Genomic DNA, 21,467 nt, shown 5'->3' with positions numbered 1-21,467 from the left:
ATGTGTCAGTACTTCATTCCTATTTTGGCTAAATAATCCATTGTATGGATAAACCACATATTTTAAAAAGATTTTATTTATTTGAGAAAGAGAGCATGAGCCGGAGGAGGAGCAGAGGGAATGGGAAAGGGACAAGCAGACTCCCTACTGAGCGTGGAGCCCAGTGCGGGCTGAATCCCAGAACCCGAAGATCATGACCTGAGCTGAAGTCAGATGCTTCACCTACTGAGCCACCCAGGTGCCCCTGGATTAACCACATTTTTAATCCATTCATCAAATAATAGACATTTACATTTTTTTCACTTTTTGGCTATTATGATTACAGGGCTATGAACATTCACGAGATAAGGGGTTTTTTTATTGTTGTTTTGTTTTGTTTTATTTTTATGGCATGTTTTTTATCTCTTCTGGGTTTATACATAGGACTGGAATTGCTGGGTCATATGGTAACTCTATGTTTAACATTTTGAGGAATTGCCAGATTGTTTTCCAAAGCAGCTGCACCATTTTGCAGTCCCATCAGCAATATACTAAGGTTCCAATCTCTCCACATCCCAGAAACACTATTACCTCTTTGATTTTAGCCGTCCCAGTGGGTGTGAAATGGTATCTCTTGGTGGGTTTGGTTTGCATTTCCCTAATGGCTAATGAAGTTGAGTATCTTTTCATGTGCTTATTCGTTAACTTTGAGGTAGGCCTGCCAGTTTTCTTTTTTAGGAGGGAGAATTATGGCTTTGTACTACCAGCAAGTTTTTATTGAGTTTCTTTGTGCCTAGATCATTAGAAGAATAGAAGAATAAATTAATACTCTCTTTTCCAGTGAAGCTCAGCTACTGCTCCAACATGGTGAAGGAAAGGCTATCTTTGCATTTTTTTTTTTCCAAAGAAGAAAATTCAGGACTATACTGGGTAAGAAGTTGAACATTGAGTACGCTAAATTAGAACAACAACAACAACAAAAGAGTATTCTCGCAGCCTAAGGAAGCGGCGTGCCTCTGTTTTATTTAATCTGACATAGTCCATATAAGCAAATCTATTTAAAAGAAATAGAACAGTCTAAGGTCCTATGAGAGGTGAGTAATTTGACATCTTCATGTTTCTTTCTTTAAATACTGGTGGACTTAAGAGGGGAGAGGAAGTATAGAAAAACCAACGAGAGTAATCCAGTCGGGTTGAAGAAATCGATACTTTTACAACCTCAATTTCCTATTCACATAAATTCAATTCCAAGGGCTCATCCGAATCCCCTCATTGTGTTAAGATTAGGATTTGGTTGTTTTGAACATCACTCTAAAAGAGCAGCTGGGATTTGAGAACCGTGGTTTACGTGTTTTCAATAAAATCTTGTTATTAAAGCCGCGTCTTAGAGTGCTCAGCTTGCCGCTGCTCACCCGACTCTCCGGAGAGGAGACCTAAGGTCATTACCGAGTGTGAGCGGCTTGAACATCTCGGGAGGAAATCCGAGGCCCTGTTCGGACGACTATTAAAAAATAAAAGAGAGAAGCCTTCAAACCAACCGGCGTTTTCAAATTTACCACGCCCCTCCCTGCCTTCACTGCCCTGGAAACTCGACCACCTAGCCCCAAAGCTAAATCTCTACCGTGCAGGTTCCTCAGGGAACGCTGACTCCCATCTCAGGGACCCCACCAAGAAATCAGTCCCTGTGTACCCCTCCCGCCACGCCCAGATCCGCCCATCTCGGCTCTGGAAGGAGCGGAGTCTTCCTCCGCCTACCCGGCAGGCCAAAGGCCCCACCCCATTCCCGCCACTTCATTGGCTCTGGTGACCAGCCCCCAGAGCGTTGGCTTCGGATTGGCCGCCGCGGCCGCCGCTCGGCTCTCTTCCCGGGGGCGCGAGGCGGGCGTGACTACGCCTCTACGTCCGGACGCTCGGTCGCCGCGGGAGGCGCCGTAATCGCCGCCCAGAAGGCAGGAGGGCGGCTGTGCGAGGTGCTGCTATGGTGTTTAGTTCCTCGGCAGAGCCGACCGAGGCGCGGCGGTCGCGGCCATGAAGGTGAGGGGCCGGTGGGGCCGGGCAGTTCCTCCTCGCCTCTCCTAACTGGCCGGGGCGCCTGAAGTGCCTTCCTTTAGCCTCAGCGGTTCACCCCGCCGGCACCTCGGAGAGCTCCGCTGGGGGACGTCCCGGGCCGGCGTCCGGGCCCTGACCGGCCCAGAGCGGAGATCCGGGGCTCTGGGACCTCTCCAGCTCCTACAGCGCCTCCCTTCAGCGAGCCTGAGGAGGGGTGAGAGGCCGGGCGTCCCCCGCGCTCAAGCCTGGTGGGCCCGTCTTTGCTCCTGGCCCTGTCCGCTTCCTCGGGGGCCTGAGGCAGACCCCCTAGTTCCCGCCTTAGCCCTCCATGTCTTTGCCCACAGCGTGCCCTCTCCCGCCCCGAGTCCTTGAACTAACCCAAATGTCGGGAACACTACGGGACTGTCGCAGGACGGAGACTGCTGGACGAAGGGAAGAAGAGTAGTGCGGGGAGTCGTGAGGCTGGGGCTAGGCTAACAGGTTAGAAATGCCTCCGGGCGGGGATCCCACCCTGCTGAAGGATTTCTTCGTAGGCTTATTATTGGGGCCGTGACCTAGAGCGCAAGCAAACTAGATGTGTCTCCATCGCCACTAGGTACGCAGCAAGTAATTTGACAGCTTGAGTTCTTCAAGGTGGGTGTGAGAGCGTGGGAGCATCAGTGAGTGAGAAGTTTAAGAAAAGGAGGAAGAGGGGAAATTCTGGCCTACTTTTGGGAGCTGATTTTCTCAACTTGATCTCTGAGAGTTCTAAAGAGCTCTGTGTACGACAATCAATTCAGGTATTGATTCATTTGCTGAACTCAAACCAAGTGGGATGAGTCATAAGGCGATACTCTTTCAGACCTAGACGATTTCATTAATCCCTATGAAGAGGCATGCTTGTTGTGGGTAAGGGAAATAACAGAGTGAACTGTACCCTCACAAAGCCTCCAAAATTTGTTGTGGAAGATTGATAGAGAGTGTCAGGTGACTAGAGAAATTCAGCAGATATTTTCTTGAATGTTTCCTGTGTGTTAGTAAGAGGGAGACTTGCTGAGTTGGAGTAATTGAAAATACGATCCCACCTTTTAGGAGTTTGCCAATCAAGAGAAAAGACGTTCTCAGGTAACCACATTACAAAGCAGAATATGATGTAAGGTATCAAAAACAAAACGCTCAGGAGCAAGAAAGGATATTTATGGCCTCAGGAAACAAGATTTTTGGAAATAGGAAACTTCTTGAACTGTGTGTTAAAGTATGGAGATATTCGATATTAAAATATCTAAAACTAGCTTTCTTTGCAAACTGTCATCTTGCTGAGTCAAGATTCAGAAACAAAACAGGCATCTTTATATACATATATGTGTGTACACACACAAACACACACACACATATATATACACATATATATGGATATGGCCTCAAAGAATGTCAGTATCTTGATTAGTATTAAATTTGTGACCTGTCAATGAACTAGATGTAGAAGGAGAGAAGCAGGGACAGGTCCAGTGTTGAAATATTTTTTTATAAAAAATTTTTTAAGGATTTTATTTATTTGTCAGAGAGAGAGAGTGAGAGCACAAGCAGGGGGAGCAGCAGGCAGAGGGAGAAGCAGGCTCCCTGCTGAGCAAGGAGCCCCATGCGGGACTCCATCCCAGGACCCTGGAATCATGACCTGAGCCTAAGGCAGAGGCAAAACCGACTCAGCCACCCAAGCATCCCCAGTGTTGAAATTTTTAATGAAGTTCTTTAAAATCAGTTTAAGTGGGAAGACACTGCTTTCTGAGTTGACATTTTAGAAACAAAGTTTGGTGGTAGTTGAAAATGTAGAAAAGATACATACTTTATGAAGCAAAAAGGCAGACCTAAATAGACATCATTCTGTGCAAGGGACTGTTATGAAGATAGCTGCTTTTCATTTATGTTTTTATGGAAAGTGGATTCCTGAAATACAGGATTTGGGCTATTGTTTATTATTTAACTTTGCTTAAAATTGAAATTAGTTGTAAACCATGCTCATCTGGGCAGGGTCAGTGATTCCTGATGCCATGGAATCCTAACATGTGAACGTTCATTGAAGCAAGTACTTCTTTTAGGGGAATTAAAATTACTTTTGAGAGTTAAACAATCAGAAAATTACATCTTCACTCAGACCCAGGAGTAGCTGATTTTAGTATGTGTACAATGGGTATTTACTTTCTTCCTTTAACTTGTTTGTTTAGAAACTGATGTTTTGAAGTTTTACCTCTCAAAGACTCAAGTGACTGTTTAACCTTAGAGTAGCATCTAATTAATTCCCTCTAAGGGGTTTTAAAATCCAAATTGGTGTCCTATTTTGATTTAATCCTCCTTCCTGTTTTTCCATATTTATATTGATCTCACCCCTGATTGTACTAAACATGTTCATTCTTTCAAGCTCAAAATGAGAAATTAAGGAGAAAGTAATGTGTTGGATATAATTTCCTTTTTGTTTTTTTCTCCTCTTAAAAGGAGTGGTGTTAAGAACCAAGTGTACTATTTTTAAAAAAGAAGAAGAAAGAAAAAGAAAACAAAACAAAACCCACATATGAGGAAGGTAACGTTTATGATCTCCAGAACACCTTACTGTAAAAATCCATCCATCAATTTGGCCAAATTTCTTACCTAAAAATATGCATTTTTAAAAAAATATTTTATTTATTTGACAGAGCTCACAAGAGAGGGAACACAAGCAGGGGGAGTGGGAGAGGCAGAAGCAGGTTTCCCACTGAGCAGGGAGCCGGATGCAGGGCTCAATCCCAGGACCCCAGGATCATGACCTGAGCAGAAGGCATCCGCTTAATGACTGAGGCGCCCAGGAGCCCCTAAAAATATGCATTTTTAAGATCAGAATTTGTTTTTGCAGCCTGTTTAGTGTCCAAATTGTATGAGAGAAAGCATTTAGGATGTGGAATTTCCTCTTTCGTGATATATGGTCTGATTCTTTGGTAGTTTAAAAGTAGAGTTTCTTGCAAATTTTATTTCAGTTGAAGCAGCAGTTTCAATAAGAAATCCTTCTACATTTTAAGGAGCATATGCCTCTCAAGTGGCTCTAAATAGATTAAAGATTTTTGATAATTATCTCAACTTCTCAACTGTGTTTTTCTGCTTTGCTTTGTTTCTTCTGGTAGTCCTAAATTCTCTAGGAAAGCTTAATTGAAATTTAAACTGTAAAACTTACTCTTTTACATCGCTGGTGCTAAGGTTTGAAACCTCTTTTCATGTTGTTTAACACAAGGACATTGAGTTTTAGCAAACAAAGTTGTTTGGAGTTGAAAATAACACCTATGGGGGCGCCTGGGTGGCACAACGGTTAAGCACGTCTGCCTTCGGCTCAGGGCGTGATCCCAGCGTTCTGGGATCGAGCCCCACATCGGGCTCCTCTGCAGTGAGCCTGCTTCTTCCTCTCCCGCTCCCACTGCTTGTGTTCCCTCTCTCTCTGGCTGTCTCTGTCTCTGTCAAATAAATAAATAAAATCTTTAAAAAAAAAAAAAGAAAGAAAGAAAATAACACCTATGATGAGTGAATTCTCCAAGGAAGCTTTCATTAGTGGAAGAACTGAATTCCTGCCTAGTCCTAGTAGCTTCATGAAACATCCAAGACAATTAATATTCTTGAATTTGAAATTTGGAGGTTTTTCTTTAATATAACTGTATACAGTATTATATTTAATTTAGAGTTATGGCAAGCAGCTCTTAGGTGGCATTATTATTATTGCTCTTTGCCTGTTTTAATCAAAGGAAATGATATGGGGGCACCTAGCTGGCTCAGTTGGTAGAGCATGTGACTCTTATCTCAGAGTCGTGGGTTCAAACCCCTGTTGAGTGTAGAGCTTACTTAAAAAAAACCACACACACACACACAAATGATTTAGAATATGATCATTAGTTTTCTGCTGTTTTCAAATTCATCAACTTTCTCATTGTCATTTAATCTTCATGAAAACAAGCATGGGTTTTTTTTGGGTTTTTTTTGTTTTGTTTTTTAGGATTTTATTTATCCATTTTTGAGAGAGACCGTGCACACAAGCACACAAATGGGGGCAGTGGCAGGGAGAGGGAGAAGCAGGCTCCCCGCCGAGCAGAGAGCCCAACGTGGGGCTCCATCCTAGGACCCTGGGATCATGACCTGAACCAAAGGCAGACACTTAACCAACTGACTGAGCCACCAGGTGCCCCAGCATGGCTTTTCTTATTATTCATTCTAGTTTGCCTGGTTACTATAATATTTGGTGGAATCATTAAAAGGGATCACATAGTGATGTGGTTTAGGATAGGATTCAAAATTTGTGGCAAACTTTTTTTAATTGAGCATTTTGGAATTATTCCCCACCCCTGACAGGGATTCTAAAGGTATATTAGATCTCACACACACAAAGATGATAGAACCTTGAAGCCATTTTAAAACTGGCACTGTGCCAGAATGATTGTGGAGGTGAGTGAAGCTTTTGTTGACTGAAACGGTGATTCAGAGTGGACTTACGTTGTGTGAATCTGACTGAGGAATCTGAGAGCGTGCTTGTAATATTGGTGGTGTATCATAGAAATAAATGTCATAGCAGTGGAAACTCAGTCCCACTTGCACGCAAATTGTTTAGGTTTGTGGATACACTCCCCTTCCCTCCTTTATATTCCTATGGAGGGGAGAGCCTTTATAGTTCATCCTCTAGGAAGAAACAATATAGTACAAACACTTTCAGCCTTTATGCTACAAGAGAAAGAAGAGGAACTTTCATGTTGTTGAATTTTAGCACAGGAGCCAAACAGCACTTTCTGGGACCTTCTCAGATCTGTCTTCCTATGGGGTGATAGCATTCTGGTCAACTAGATGGTAAGCTGCTGTTGGTCATTTTTGCTGATAACCGGTCTGTTATCAAGACTGATGGGCTGCAGGGGCGCCTGGGTGGCACAGCGGTTAAGCGTCTGCCTTTGGCTCAGGGCGTGATCCCGGCGTTATGGGATCGAGCCCCACATCAGGCTCCTCCGCTATGAGCCTGCTTCTTCCTCTCCCACTCCCCCTGCTTGTGTTCCCTCTCTCACTGGCTGTCTCTCTCTCTGTCGAATAAATAAATAAAATCTTTAAAAAAAAAAAAAAAAGACTGACGGGCTGCAGAGCTAAAGGCATGCTTTCAAATTGGTATAAGTAAAAAAAGCAAACACTTAAATTACTGTTTGTATTATTTCTTAATTAGTTTCAAATTGGGAATAGAAAAAAAGGTAGTTACTGCCCCCCTAAAATCTTGGTGTACTGGCTTTGGAAAAAAACACAAGAACTGGCATTGGATACCAGAATAACATGAGGAGATCTAGGTGTCTGGGCCAGTCCGAACAGGAGGCTTTAGAATTTGATTTCTTACCATGGGCCATGTATGTGTTTAATGTGATACCTTGTTCTTAGCTAATACAAGCCAGGCAGACCATGTCCCATGATTATTCAGGAGCAATTTTGGCCTAAGGTGGTACGTAGGAAAGGGATTAGATTATTTTGAAAATCACTTATTTTTACGAGTCATTGGTAGATAGAAAATAAACTGCAAAAACAGCTAAATTACCCGAGTCAGTTTTGTGCCAGGCATAGGTAGATAGTTGCCTTATTCAGTTTTTCTCCATTTTTGAACTACATTTATGGTCAAGGTAGGAAATGCAGTCATCTTTACAGATTGTTCCTTCCAACCTCTAGATTCATGTGGTTTAGCCTATAGAGTCCTGCTACAGGCTGGACATGGTCCCAAGTAGGATTTAGAATTGTTAGTCACATAAGCCCAGATCATAGCAATAGTTTTCAGAGATCCAGACTTTGGCCTTACTCATGGAAGGGTAGCTTTTTTTTTTTTTTTTTTTTTTAATACGCTACAGTCACCATTCATCTTGTGCTTGGAATCAGGCTAGAGCAACAACTCAATTTACTGTGAATTTAGAAGCCAAATGGCTGTGCCTTGTGTACTGTCTAGGAATTAGGTCTGCTCAGAAAATCTAGGAGGAAATGGAGTAGTTTGGAAAATATGTTTCAATCTTACCACCAAAAGGTGAACAGAGAGTGAGTAAAAGACAAAGAAGGGAATGCAGGCTGCTTAAACTGGTGGGAGATCTTAAAGGATAGGGAGGACAGAGGGAAAGAACATGAACCTGGGTCTCTAAAGCTTTTAAAAGAAAAATGCAAAAGGGGGGAAGCTTTTGGCTATTACCTTACAAGATAATGGTAACTGGGCTCCAAGGAAATAGAGGCAGAGTCAAGAGCTCAGAGGATTAGCTGGCATGTTCTCTCCACACCCCCTTCACGAGCCATGTTCAGTAAAGTTGGGACAGTGCTCTCTGAAATAGTTCCCCAATTGTTTTTGTAGATTCTGTCACTTGAAAATTGGGACTGTCATGTCAAGTAGTAACAATTTGGACAGAGTAGAGAGGGGAAAGATTGGTATAGGACACTTCAAGCATTATTAAGTGAATGTCAGGGTGATGACTGTGAGGTAGGGATGCCTGTGCCCTGAGGGGATATGCAGAAAAAATTTAGGAAATTGGGACTTTACAGGAAAATGCTGGAAGATGAAACCTACTAAAGGGGAGGCAAGGAGATGGAGCTCAACCAGGCCTGGGGAGATTGATCTTCTGAGTGTGTTCTTCAACTTGAAGATGAAGGACAAATATAATTTGAACGATGGTGGTTTTTGTCCCTGAAATCGCTGTCTTTCTCCTAGTATTGGAGATTTCACACAAAACACGTAGAGGAGTAAGTTAGAAGATAAAAAGGGCCAGAAAGCAAAGAGTAAATAAAATGAGGGAATAAATTAAAAATGAAGGAAGGCACCAATTTCAGCAAAAGTTCCAGGCCAATAAGTGGAAAGGAACTAATTTAAGAATCAGATGATTTTATTAAAAACTCAGCCAAGCCTTTGAAGGGATTAAGGAAGACCATAGAGAAAGAAGAAACACTAGAGACATGACCCACTCCTGTGGGGAAAAGTTGTCGAGAAGTTGTGAGGAGCCTTTGGCTAACGTCTTGGTCCTGGAACTCTAGAGGCACAGGCTTCAGAAGGAACCCCAGCCCCTTCTCATCAGCACTCTGCTGAGTGGTTTTCCAGCTAAAAACATGTAGGCAGGAAGAAGAGAGCACCTAAACCGAGCAGTTGTTAACCTTTTAACCTCCACTGTAATTCAAATCACGTGGGGAACTTAAAAAATATTCTGTGGGCACCTGGCTGGCTCAGTCAGTGGAACATGTGATTCTTGGTCTCTGGGTCATAAGTTTGAGCCCCACATTGGGGGTGAAGATTACTTAAAAAAATAAAATCTTAAAAAAAAAAAATTCTGGTGCCTCAGGTTATATCCCAGACCAGGTAAGTCAGAATCTCTGGAGTGGGACCCAGGCATCAGGATTTTTTAAGGCTCCCTTGTTGAGTCCAACCACAACTTTCTGGGCCACTTCACAGTCCTGTGCAGTTTCCTGCCTACCTTGGCGGCAGCCTCTGTGGTACAGGACTGAAAAATACCTGCTCCCAAGAAGTCGGGAGGTCGAATCACTAAAGAAATCACATTCATTTCAGCGCTGGTGTGCCAGAAAACATGGGGCTCAAGGGGGAAATGGAAATTAATCTTGAAAAATATGCTGGATGCGAAAGAAAGGTACTTCAGATCAAACTAGTGACTGGGGCTTCCACGATTTCAAATTTCTGAACTTTGAAGAAGGATGGAGTATTGCAAATGCTATCGTTAGAGGTTAACAGTATACATAGGTAGGTTTACCCTGGAATGTGATGTTATGAGTATTCTCTTATTGGGAGATTTGTCTAAGTTCACAGATCTTATGAGGCTGAGACGTAGATCTTTTCGGTATTTTCTCTTACCCTCTGCTATGGTCTTTGACTGGATTATGCCATATATCAGGTTGTAGCAACGTATTTTTGCCTGGGACAACACTTGGGAGGTTGGCTTGAGCTTTGTTTTTTATTTTGTAATGAGATGGCCAAAAGAAGATAGGAGTGTTCTTTTCATTGTTTTCCCTTCTGGGAAATGAAGAGGAAATTCCCACCCCTTTATAGAAACAAGGAATGGGATGAAATTGTTACTCTCCAATATTGATGCCTGTATAGAGCTTCTACCTGTTTTCCCAAAATAAAGCCTTCTTTTCCCTTCACTAGAGCTGCGAATATTTTCGGCCTAGAATTTTAATGATTACGCTCATTAGTAGACTTTGAAATGTGTATTCTTCCTTAACTCTCATTGTAAAACTGCTTTCTGGTAGACCGAACTGTGACAGTGGTGCTTGTAAGAGGGAGTATCATTTGAGATACTCCTAGGTGTATGCCTGCTAGGTCAGAATCCTTTTTATCTTTAATACTTTCTCAACTAGCCACTATTGGATCTTTCTAGGTAGCACACAAAATTTGATTGTACGTTGCCTGTAAAGAGGTAACCAAAAAACCTGTTACACAGTTCTTTTCTTATCAGTCATGGTAGTGAAGCTAGGTGCTGTAGAGGAAGGGAGTTATGTTCGCAAGGAACTTAAATTTTGTTGGGGAGGCAGCATCACTGGGAATCAGAAAGGGGATAAAAGCCAACATAGCTGTTTAACTAACTGTTTAGTACCTAGGTCAGCAGGAAGCTGAAGCTAACCAAAAGCTACTACTTTAAACTCCTGGAATGAAGAAGAGTTTATCCCAGTGGTACTTTCTACAGTTGAGGTATTTCGCCCCTGAAAATGATACGTACAAGTTGAATTTTTTCCCCCAACAGCAAACTTGAAAACCTTTTGTTTTATTTATTTTTAATTCCAGTATAATTAACTGTTATATTAGTTTCAGGCGTACTGAAAATTGAATTTTTATTTTATTCTTTAGAGATTTTTTTTTTTTTTGAGAGAGAGAGTGCAAGCACAAGTGGGGGGAGGGGCAGAGGGAGAGGGAGAAGCAGACTCCCGGCTGAGCAGGGAGTCTAATGTGGGGCTCAATCCCAGGACCCCCCCCCATCATGACCTGAGTCAAAGGCAGATGCTTAACTGACTGAGCTACCAGGCACCCCACAAATTGAATTTTTAAAAACATTTTCAGTTTTAAGAGCTCATGGGGATTTTGTTTTGGGTTTCGTTTTGTTTTATTCCTAAAGTAATCTCTACTCCAACGTGGGGCTTGAACTTATGACCCTGAGATCCAGAGTCACATGCTCCATTGACTGAGTCAGCCATGCCCTCCAAGAGCTCATTGTTTAAAGCACTGAGGATGAATCTTTTGCTGAAAGAACACATTTTTAAAAATTAATTTAAAAAATTTTTCTTGAAGTATAGTTGACATACAATGTTACATTAGCTTCAGGTGTATAATATAACGCCTTGGCACCTCTATACGTTATGCTGTGCTCACCACAAAAAAGAACGCTCACTTTAAGTGAACTTAATCTGGATTTTCATGCTTTTATGTTTAAACATATCATGGCTCTAGAGGCCTAGGTGTATATTTATTTAAAGGTATGAACTATTAATTATAATTTAACCTGACTTTTAAAGGCATCACTGTTTCTCCAGAATTATAGGGTGTGAAGCTGTGTAATACTCAAGTCAGTGACCCTGATACTTGAGACTGTTTGAACCCTGTGTTGTGGTTTCTTATTGCTTTACCTTCTTCTTTCCCTGTATTTAATATAGCATATTGTGTGTGGGAAGTAGCAAGAAGAGCCTGATTCTTCTATAGCATTCTAAATAGCCTTTTAAGGTTGTTTTAAAAAATTTTTTTAAAGAGCTTGTGGGACAAATAGTAAATGTTTGATAGAGTTAGATAATAAAATATGGAACTATGTTACCATTTTTACTAATCATATCTCACCTACCTGGACTCCCATTACCTATCGCATTATCTAGAGTCTAGAATGTGCTTAACAATTAGGACAAGGGGTAAAAGCTCATTCGTTCCAAATACTATAGCTTTTATGTCTTTGTATGAGAAAGTACCTTGAGTACTCATTGAAAATATATTTTCATCTATACCTCTGACCAGTTTGGTTATCCGGTTTCTGAGTCTGCAGTAAAAAAGGAGACATTGGCATTTTGATGTTTTCCCAGTCGTTTTTTTTCAAAACAAAATTTATATATGCCATAGTTTATTATGCATGGCTACAAATTAGAGAACAGAAGTTTAATAAAATTAAGTAATTTGAATTTATATTCTTTTTGCTAAATGATAGCTGGAAAAATCTGCCTTAACCTGTAAAACTGTGCTGTCTAGTACAGTGGTCACCAGTTGAAGGTCACCAGTTGAAGGTTGCCAGGTAGAAGACAGGGTGCTCAGTCAAGTTTGAATTTCAGATAAGCAACAAACAGCTGTTTTGGTTTAAGCATATCCCATGTGTTGCGTAGACTGGACCCTTCGATCCAGGCATTTTTCTCTGTGTACATGCACATATATCTCTGTTTCAGTGTATGTGGATTTTTTTTTTTACAAAATTGTGTTCATATTGTATCTTTTCCTTTTGTTTAATGATGTCACCAGTTTCCCCATTGCCAAATACTCTCTGAAAATACAGAAAATTATCTCTAGCCAAAGAGCTTAAAATTTTGATGCTTCAAAGAATAATCTCTCAAAACCACAGTGAGATGTCCTCTCACACCTATTAGAATGGCTGTTATAAAAAAATACAAGAAATAATATGTGTTGGTGAGGTTGTGGAGGAAAGGGAACCCTTGTACACTGTTGGTGGGAATGTAAATTAGTACAGCCATTGTGAAAAACAATATGGAGGATCCTGGAAAACTTAAAAGTGGAACTACCATAATCTAGCTATTACCCTTTGGGTATTTATTTGAAGAATGTGAAAACACTAATTCAAAAAGATCTATGGGGGCGCCTGGGTAGCGCAGTCGTTGGGCGTCTGCCTTCGGCTCAGGGCGTGATCCTGGTGTTCTGGGATCAAGTCCCACATCGGGCTCCTCCGCTGGGAGCCTGCTTCTTCCTCTCCCCCTCCCCTGCTGTGTTCCCTCTCTCACTGGCTGTCTCTCTGTTACATAAATAAATAAAATCTTAAAAAAAAAAAAAAGATCTATGCATCCCCTATGTTCACTGCAACATTATTCACAATAACCAAGATATGAAAACCTAAGTGTTCCTTGGTGGATGAATGGAAGAAGAGGTGGTAGGTACATACAATGGAATACTACCCAACCATCAAAAAGGAAATCTTGCCATTTGTAACAACACAGATGGACCTTGAGGGAATTATGCTAAGTGAAATAAGTCAGGCAAAGAGAGACAAATGCTATATGATCTTACTTATATGTGGAATTTAAAAAACAAAACAAATGAACAAACTCCTAGAATAAATTGCTGATTACTAGAGGGGAAAGGGATAAGAGGAGGGGTGAAATGGGTGAAGGGGCTCAATTGTATGGTGATAGATGGGAACTAGACTTGTGATCACACCTAAAATTCATTGTATTTCAATTTTACCTCAGAATAATCTCAAAAGTTATTTAGGGCAAATGTACCTCTCCAGAATGGCATTTCCTGAAGTTTCCAGAGAGCCCAGGTTCCACTTAGCTTTAAACTGTGGTCTTGTGTTCCTTTCCAGGCGGGTGCCACATCTATGTGGGCTTCATGCTGTGGGCTGCTGAATGAAGTCATGGGAACTGGAGCTGTCAGGGGCCAGCAGTCAGGATTTGCAGGAGGCACTGGTCCATTCAGATTTGCACCGAACTCTGATTTTTCCACTTACCCACCAGCACCTACGGAAGGGCCTAATATAGTTTGCAAAGCCTGTGGACTTTCATTTTCAGTCTTTAGAAAGAAGGTGAGTTGGATGAAATGTTATATACAGAAGACACATTTCTTGATTCTGTGTTGAATGCTAATGAATCATTTCTTTTTATTAAAATTACCATTCTTTTTTTAAAAAAGGTTTTATTTATTTATTTGACAGAGAGATCACAAGTAGGCAGAGTGGCAGGCAGAGGGAGAGGGAGATGCAGGCTCCCCGCTGAGCAGGGAGCCCAGTGTGGGCCTCAATCCCAGGACCCTGGGGATCGTGACCTCAGCCAAAGGCAGACGCTCAACCGACTAAGCCACCCAGGCGCCTCAAATTGCCAAAAATTCTTATTAACCATTGCCCGTTTAGAAGAGTACTCAGCTCATTTTCTCTCTCTCTCGAATAAATAAATAAAATCTTTAAGAAAAATAAAAAAAAGTACTCAGTTGAAGGGACCGTCTTACTGCTCAAGTTTTCTGGTGCGGTGTTGTTCTCACATTGCTTGGGCATCTTGTCTTCTGAGCTCCGTCTGCTTTGATTCTTCCTGATGATGCTTCTGTTATGGAACAAGAGATTGAATTAGTCTGCAGTTTTGTTCAGAGATGAGTTACTGTAACCGATCTCAAGTTTCAAAAAATATATCCCTACCCACGTTCTTAACCCAAGTGAAGAAATTAGTGTAAAATAACCCACCACTGTGTAGAGATTCAGCGTAAAACACTTGGGCTAAAATAGTTATTTTCTCTAAGAGTCATTTCTTCTGAGAACCATTCATATTGTGAGGCCATCTCACGGTCTTTGGTCATCAGTTCAGTCCTCCAAAATACGTCAGGAACAAGGTGTTCGCTTGTGGGAATAGTGCAGCCAGCAGAAAGGACCACATCTTAGTGTCTTCTTTAAGCTTTGCTAGTGCAGTGGCTTTGCGTGTGATTAAGGCTCAGTAGGATACAGATTACTGTAATAGTGAGATCCTCTATTTGCTTTGAATGACCTTGAGAGATAATTTGCCTTTCTCTTGCCCTTTCCCTCTCTGTGTTCTCCCCCTACCCCTCAACTTCTCTTTAAATGGGGAAATTGTTTACATAGGAAAAGAGTAGGAAGAGTTTGTGGTTGTGCTTTCTGCTCCACGTGGTTCAAGTCATCTCTGTTCTGCTAATTACATGTTTGCACCAAGGGGTGGAAAGGTTTTAATTCATTAACACAAGAGTGTATGTTTTTCTTAAAGGGCTGTATTTGAACTTCTGTGAATCCAAACTGCCTCAGCAGTGAGTGTTTTGATTTTCTTGGCTTTTGGAACACGAAAGTGGGTATGAGAGTAGCCAGGTGCCATGGGAGACTTCAGAAGAACTAAAATTGAATTTTAATAGAAGGCAAAAAGAACGCTAGTGGTTTCACAATGGCCTATATCTGCTTCTTTTCTTTCTGTTTCTTTAGCATGTGTGTTGTGACTGCAAGAAGGATTTTTGTTCCGTTTGTTCAGTCTTACAAGAAAATCTCCGTAGATGTTCCACGTGTCACTTATTACAAGAGACGGCCTTTCAGCGCCCTCAGTTAATGCGACTAAAAGTCAAGGATCTCCGGCAGTATCTCATTCTTCGAAACATCCCAACTGATACTTGTCGAGAGAAAGAAGACTTGGTAGATTTGGTACTCTGCCACCATGGGCTGGGCTCTGAGGATGACCTGGACACGAGCAGCCTGAATTCTTCACGATCCCAGAATTCTAGTTTTTTTACACATTCATTTTTTTCAAACTATACAGCCCCTTCTGCTACCATGTCTTCATTTCAGGGAGACCGTCTGGGTGGAGACCGGACCTTAGGATCTGGGGCGCTGGCACAGGTACGAGGGTATAATTATACCAAGGGCCTGGCACCACTAGTTGGCCTTATAGGGTGGGGCTTTGGGGCTTCAGAACCCCCTCTGGGAGCAGAGGTCCCACGCGCTGCTGAACTCTGTGCAGGCTTTCCTGCTGTGAGTCTCTGAGCCTCTGTGCTGGGTAGCCCCCAAGTCAACTGTCTGAAGCTCATCAGGCTCTTGACTTTCGTTACTTCTGTTTTCTTATAAGTTAAATACTAACTGTTGAAGTAATGACTGTGAAAAGTAATGTATAAATGTTTGCAGGATTATTTATCTGTGACCATGGACATAATAGTGTAAGTTAACCTAATGCCCAGTTGCCTTGCTACAGTAAAATTGTTCTAATTTAGATAATGGGAAAAAGCCATCTGAATTAATCAAAGAATGCGATTATCTACTAATTTCAAAGAAATGCCAGGGCAGAATATTGTCCCAGTGAGGTCCTTGGGCATCCTGATTGAATAACATGCAAGGGCTTGTAATTAATAATTCAGTTTGTATGTATGAATGATACCGAAATGCTGAATGGATTGTTTTGAACAATTCTCTCCACATTTAATTCTCTTCCTTGAAGAAAGCAGTTAAAAGCAGAGGGAAATCTGGTCTAGTTGCCTTCTAAATAGTCATAAATTAGAGAAGTCCAACCTAGGAGTTTTATTATTTTTCTAGATAAGAGCTGGCATAACAATGATGCAAACACAAGACACATATGCTTTTGTGCCGCTTTTGAGTAAATGACCATTCTTGGAAGGTGTTGGTCTTTGGATGCTTGTGAACCAGTGGGGTGGAATATTTGAAATTGGGAACTGACCTAGACTATTGTAGAGCTGTGGTCAGAATCTGAAGAGAAAGATACGGAAGAAGGTATATAACCCAAGTTGAAGGTCTTTCTGTTCTTGGTAAAGAAGAGTACCTCTGATTGTTGAGGAATTTCTGAAAACTACAGCTAGCATCAGCAATGAGTGAAGAAGTCTAGAAAGCATTCTTTGGAATCAGAATGTCTCGGTACGATGTAGTAGGATTGGCGTCTTTCAAATCAACTGGGCTGGACTTAGAGCTTTAGCTTCTATCTGTATCTCTGAGGCTCTCGGTAGAGGTCCTTTGATGACGAAGCAGAGAGGTTGCGTACACTGACGGCTGTGGCATTTCATGATGGGACCTTTCTGAGGGAGTTAATACTCTGGTTAGGTTTTACGAATTCACACACACATAGGAATTTGGCTTTTGAGATAGCTTAATGGAAGGTAAGCTGTTTATGAAATCATGGAGGACCCAGCTCTTTGGGAAGGGCACCAGCCCTCCATGTCTGGGGTCATTGTGGAATATGCCAGGTGCTGGGGTCATTCTTGGGGAGGTTATATGGAAGGGTTTTCTCCAGTGTTAAATATTGACAAACAGGGTTGATACTGTTGGGAGAATAGGATCCCTGACCTAATCAGATCGGTGTGTGTAGGTACAAAGTGAAATAGCTTCAGCAAACACAGAAGAGGAGGATGATGAAGATGATGATGATGACGACGACGATGACGACGATGAAGAAAATTTGGAGGATCGGGTGAGTGCTTCTGTAAAATTGGCTTCCCTCGACATGCCAGCCTGGCAGGCAGGGCAAGCGCCTCTGTGGACTTGTTTTGCTAGATTAGCACAGGATGTTTCTTCTGGTGTGAATGTAGCGTAATGTAAAAAAACATTTCCAGACCGGATGAGAAGTCTGGGAAGAATATCCAGGGCCAGTAGTGATTAGAGGGCAAGGGGAGTGTGCAATTGTCATTGCTGTGGGAGGCCTGCCTTTGCAGGAACAGAGCTAATGGAAGCCCTCTGTGATCGCAGACGCCTGGCCTCTCTAAGAAGCATGTAAGAGCTTCGCTGTCTGACCTGTCAAGCCTTGAAGATGTAGAAGGAATGAGCGTGCGCCAGCTGAAGGAGATCCTGGCTCGCAATTTTGTCAACTATTCTGGCTGTTGTGAAAAATGGGAGCTGGTAGAGAAAGTAAACCGGTTATACAAAGAGAATGAAGAAAACCAAAAGTCATGTAGGTTTCCTTTTTCTTTCTTCCCCCTATACTATCCTTCTTTGGCTTTTAAAATTGGGCTGTTTCTATCACAGTGAAGTCAAATATTTTGAGAAAATTATGTATCCTTTTATTGAATGAATTAGATATAGGAATCTGTCAATCTGTTAAGTAGTGTGTTTATTATGTGATGTTGGCTGTGAGACTGCCATTGCCAAGTGAGTTAGGTCATCATTTGTTCAGTCTGGTTTTCTTTGCCATAATTTGTTAGAACTCTAATGAAATTCCTTGTCTCTATAAAAATGCACGTTTTCTCACTAACCCTCTGGCAGGCCAATACTTTGGTTATCTCAATTGTAGCTTTTAAATCCTCACTGGAAAAAAAAATTCCCTAGAGCCAAGAAGTTAAGTAGTTATTAGCATCAAGTATTAGGTTTCTGTGTAAATTGGGAAAAGCTGAGGTTAAGAATTCCCGATCTATTTATTGATGAGGCATGGGGCAGAAATCCTTAGTCGCTAACAGGGCCAAATCATAGAGCATTTATAGACAAGAAAAAAGATTTCAGTGGTGTTCAGACAAATATTATGTTCCTATCTATTTTTTTTTTAATTTGTTTTGAGAGAGAGAAAGAAGGAACAGGGGGAGGGGTAGAGGGAGAGGGAAAAGCAGACTCCCCACTGAGCAGGAAGCCCATGCAGGTCCATCCCAAGACTCCAGGATCACAACCTGAGCCAAAGGCAGACACTCAACCGACTGAGCCACCCAGGTGCCCTATTATGTTCTTATCTAAATGGTCCTCCTGTCATTAACTTTTATCACCTTGAGTTTTTTTTCTTTAAATCTGGTTATAATACAGCAATTATTGATAAACAGTTTTATGTCCAGAATATGCAGGAAGTATTTTGGCATACCTATTTCTAAGATGATGCCACAAGGGTAGACACAGGAATCTTGACCCTCAGAGCCTTCAGAGGTGCCAGGCTGTGGCTGGGAAATGGTGTTCTGGCAGCGAGGGGAGAAGTCTGTTTGCTTAGAGTTTAGAGGGTGTACAACTGTGTACAGCGTGCACTGGTCATGCATAGCCATTCCCACCCTCCCGGGGTTTATGGTAGAGGAGGCCGAGACATGCACGTTTGCCAAAGTGCCTTTTTCAGTTAACTCACTGCTTATTCTATCCCTGGTTCAATCTCCAGGCTTGTGGAATACTCCTTTTGTTTTGAGCAGAGCTGGAGTCTTCCCTAGTTTGACTGGCTTCAGTCCCTTATGTTGAGATTCACCCCAGTAGCCTTACGTAATAGCCTTGACAGACCCTGGCTCCTCCGCTTCATGCTCAGAACTTGTAAGAGTTGGAAGGAAACTTCCGTGCAGGAGAGGGGACCACAGCCTAGACTCTGGTTTACTCAGGAGCCCTCTAGTGTCTTCTCCACTGGCTCATCCATTGTCTTATCCCATGAATCCTTTCTCCCCACTCCCTGGTTTACAAGAATCTCTTGACATGGCATTGTTATTTCTTTTATATCCAGAGGCTGTTGGCCCTTCAGGGTTGAATTCCTGCTCTTTCTGACTGTATTCATGATATATTCCCATCCGTTCCCTCTACGACCTGTGAAAAGGGAAGCCTCAATGTCTATAGCTCTAGGGACAAATCTTAGGCTGAGATGAACTTTTTAAACTTATTTAGCACCTTTCTTATTCAGAGCTTGGATCTTCTCAGAACCTAAATCTGGGCCACAGAGCCAGAATGGCCTATCTGTTTACAGTTAGACAGACTCCAACTGGTTTTTCAGAGATACTTCTAAACTTTTCCACAAGTACAGGCTACTTGATGTATGACTCTTCGTAACTTTTCTGTCAGTGTGGAAATAAAGCTCTTCCTACCGAGATGAAGCTCTGGAGACTGACTTTTCCCAAGGCCACACAGTTGGGTTGGAAATTCCAGTCATGTGCTCTGAGGCCCATGTATAGGACAACCTTGGGTTTCTTCATTTTCACTTACAGAAGTAATCTATCCTTATCACATAAACTTTGAATTACAGCTATAAAATAGAAATAAGTAGCTAACATTTGTTGGGCCCTTCATACCCGGCCCTAAGCTAACCATTTTTAATTTTTTCTTCACAAAACTCTACAAAGTGTAGGCATTGTTATTACTACCATTTCTAGTGGAGGGAACCGAGGTGCAGAGAAGCTGGATTATTTCTCTTACGACACCGGGCTCATCCAGGGCCCAGCCCTGTCAGGCAGCGCTGTGCCCGCAGCCCCAGGTCTCTGTTGCCTTTCAGATGGCGAGCGGCTGCAGCTGCAGGATGAGGAGGATAACCGCCTGTGCCGTATCTGCATGGACGCCGTCATCGACTGTGTCCTGCTCGAGTGCGGGCACATGGTCACCTGCACCAAGTGTGGCAAGCGCATGAGCGAGTGTCCCATCTGCCGGCAGTACGTGGTGCGCGCCGTGCATGTGTTCAAGTCCTGAAGCCCAGGCTCCTCCCGACGGCACACTCGCCCCCAAGCTCGATCCCAGACATTTCAGTGTACAGAAGCAACTGGAAACTTACTGTTCAAAGGCTGAAACTATTTTTAGAAATTATTTTCACTACTAACGGGACAGAAAGATTCTTCCTACGTGGTGGTGACGTTGGCCTGTGCCACGCGCCTGCCAGCCCGTGGACGTGCCGATTCCCAGGTCCTGCAGGGCTTCGTCCCATGTCCGTGATCACTAATCGCTGATGAAGTCAGACTGCTTACAGCATCAGCTACTGTTCTCTTTGGAGAACATTTATCCTGTTCTCTTATTTCTCCTTCATCCTATTTTTAACTTAAACTACTCAGATGTTTGAAACTTCTGTTCTTTTTGGATGAGATCACTGTCCACAAGTGGCCGACATGGTGCACACTGAGCAGTGGCCCCTCTGAATGTTCCCCTTATTAGTCATGTAGATTTTCAGTGCTACTATTTGATGAATGTAAGTTACCACATTGTTGCTATTTCTGCGTTTAAACATAATTGGGAACAACCGACATTCTGCAGTCAACTTGCCAGGGCCTTAGACTCAACATGTCCATTTCTGTTCAGGTACAGCTTTTTAGAGCAAGGGCTGCATCTAGCTTCTTTCGTTAGAGAAGTGTGTGTGTTAAATTCTTTATTAATGTGTAATCAGTTTACACTGTTTTGTATAGTGAAAGTGTATTTTTAGTGCTACCGCTAGCTAATTTGAACCTTAGGAATAAAATTAGATTTTAAGAAATGCTTTTGCTTACATTGTCCTAGTCAGTTCCTAATTCACTTGGGTACAGCACGAATGGGTATCTGCGCCTGGTCTGGCCACCTTCTACACAAGAGACGGGAGCACCTTCAAAGACTTGCAGTGATCTACCTTTGCTGCTGACCTGCCAGTAAGCTTAACGATGGACTTGCTCTTTCCTGTGACCAGGTATTGTGCTGGGTGTTTTCTAGTTCTCTCCAACATTCTGAAATCGCTGTTGCCTTGCTTTGCAGATGGTGAACCTCTGAGAAATTAAAGAACTTGTCTAAAATCTTAGAAAGTCGCTGGGACACTTGGCTGGCTCAGTCTTAAGGACATACAACTCTTGATTTCAGGATTGTGAGTTCGAGCCCCACATTGGGGGTAGAGATTACTTAAAAAGTGGGTGAATTATTTGGTATGTGACGGTCTCTTGATAGAGCTGTTACCAAAAAAAGCGATAACAAAATATTTGATACAAGGAAGTGGCTAACGTCAGAATGTGAACCTGGCTCTGACACTGTTTTCTTAACTCTTCCACTACCACCTAGTAAATGAGAAACCTGCCATGGGCTTATGCAGAACGGTTCCTAGAACATGAATGA

General features: G+C 42.3%; 1 protein-coding gene across 2 annotated transcripts; it reads left to right on the top strand.

The window, feature by feature from the left end:
- The first annotated feature begins 1,874 nt into the window (after window positions 1–1,874).
- RNF34 (ring finger protein 34) lies at window positions 1,875–20,868 on the top strand. 2 transcript variants are annotated; one of them, XM_002913076.4, is made up of 6 exons: window positions 1,875–2,013; window positions 13,575–13,793; window positions 15,183–15,590; window positions 17,062–17,163; window positions 17,439–17,640; window positions 19,903–20,868. In XM_002913076.4, exons 1-6 carry the CDS (start codon window positions 2,008–2,010, stop codon window positions 20,091–20,093), a joined length of 1,128 nt encoding a protein of 375 aa, XP_002913122.1. In that variant the 5' UTR covers window positions 1,875–2,007; the 3' UTR covers window positions 20,094–20,868. The 2 variants fall into 2 exon arrangements, with proteins under 2 accessions (XP_002913122.1, XP_034493796.1); XM_034637905.1 differs by lacking the exon at window positions 15,183–15,590.
- The last annotated feature ends 599 nt before the right edge of the window (window positions 20,869–21,467 follow it).

The sequence above is a fragment of the Ailuropoda melanoleuca genome, chromosome 12 (assembly GCF_002007445.2).
Source record: "Ailuropoda melanoleuca isolate Jingjing chromosome 12, ASM200744v2, whole genome shotgun sequence".
NCBI lineage: Eukaryota > Metazoa > Chordata > Mammalia > Carnivora > Ursidae > Ailuropoda > Ailuropoda melanoleuca.
Note: the sequence above shows the minus strand (reverse complement) of the source record. Positions and strands in the feature narration are given on the sequence as shown.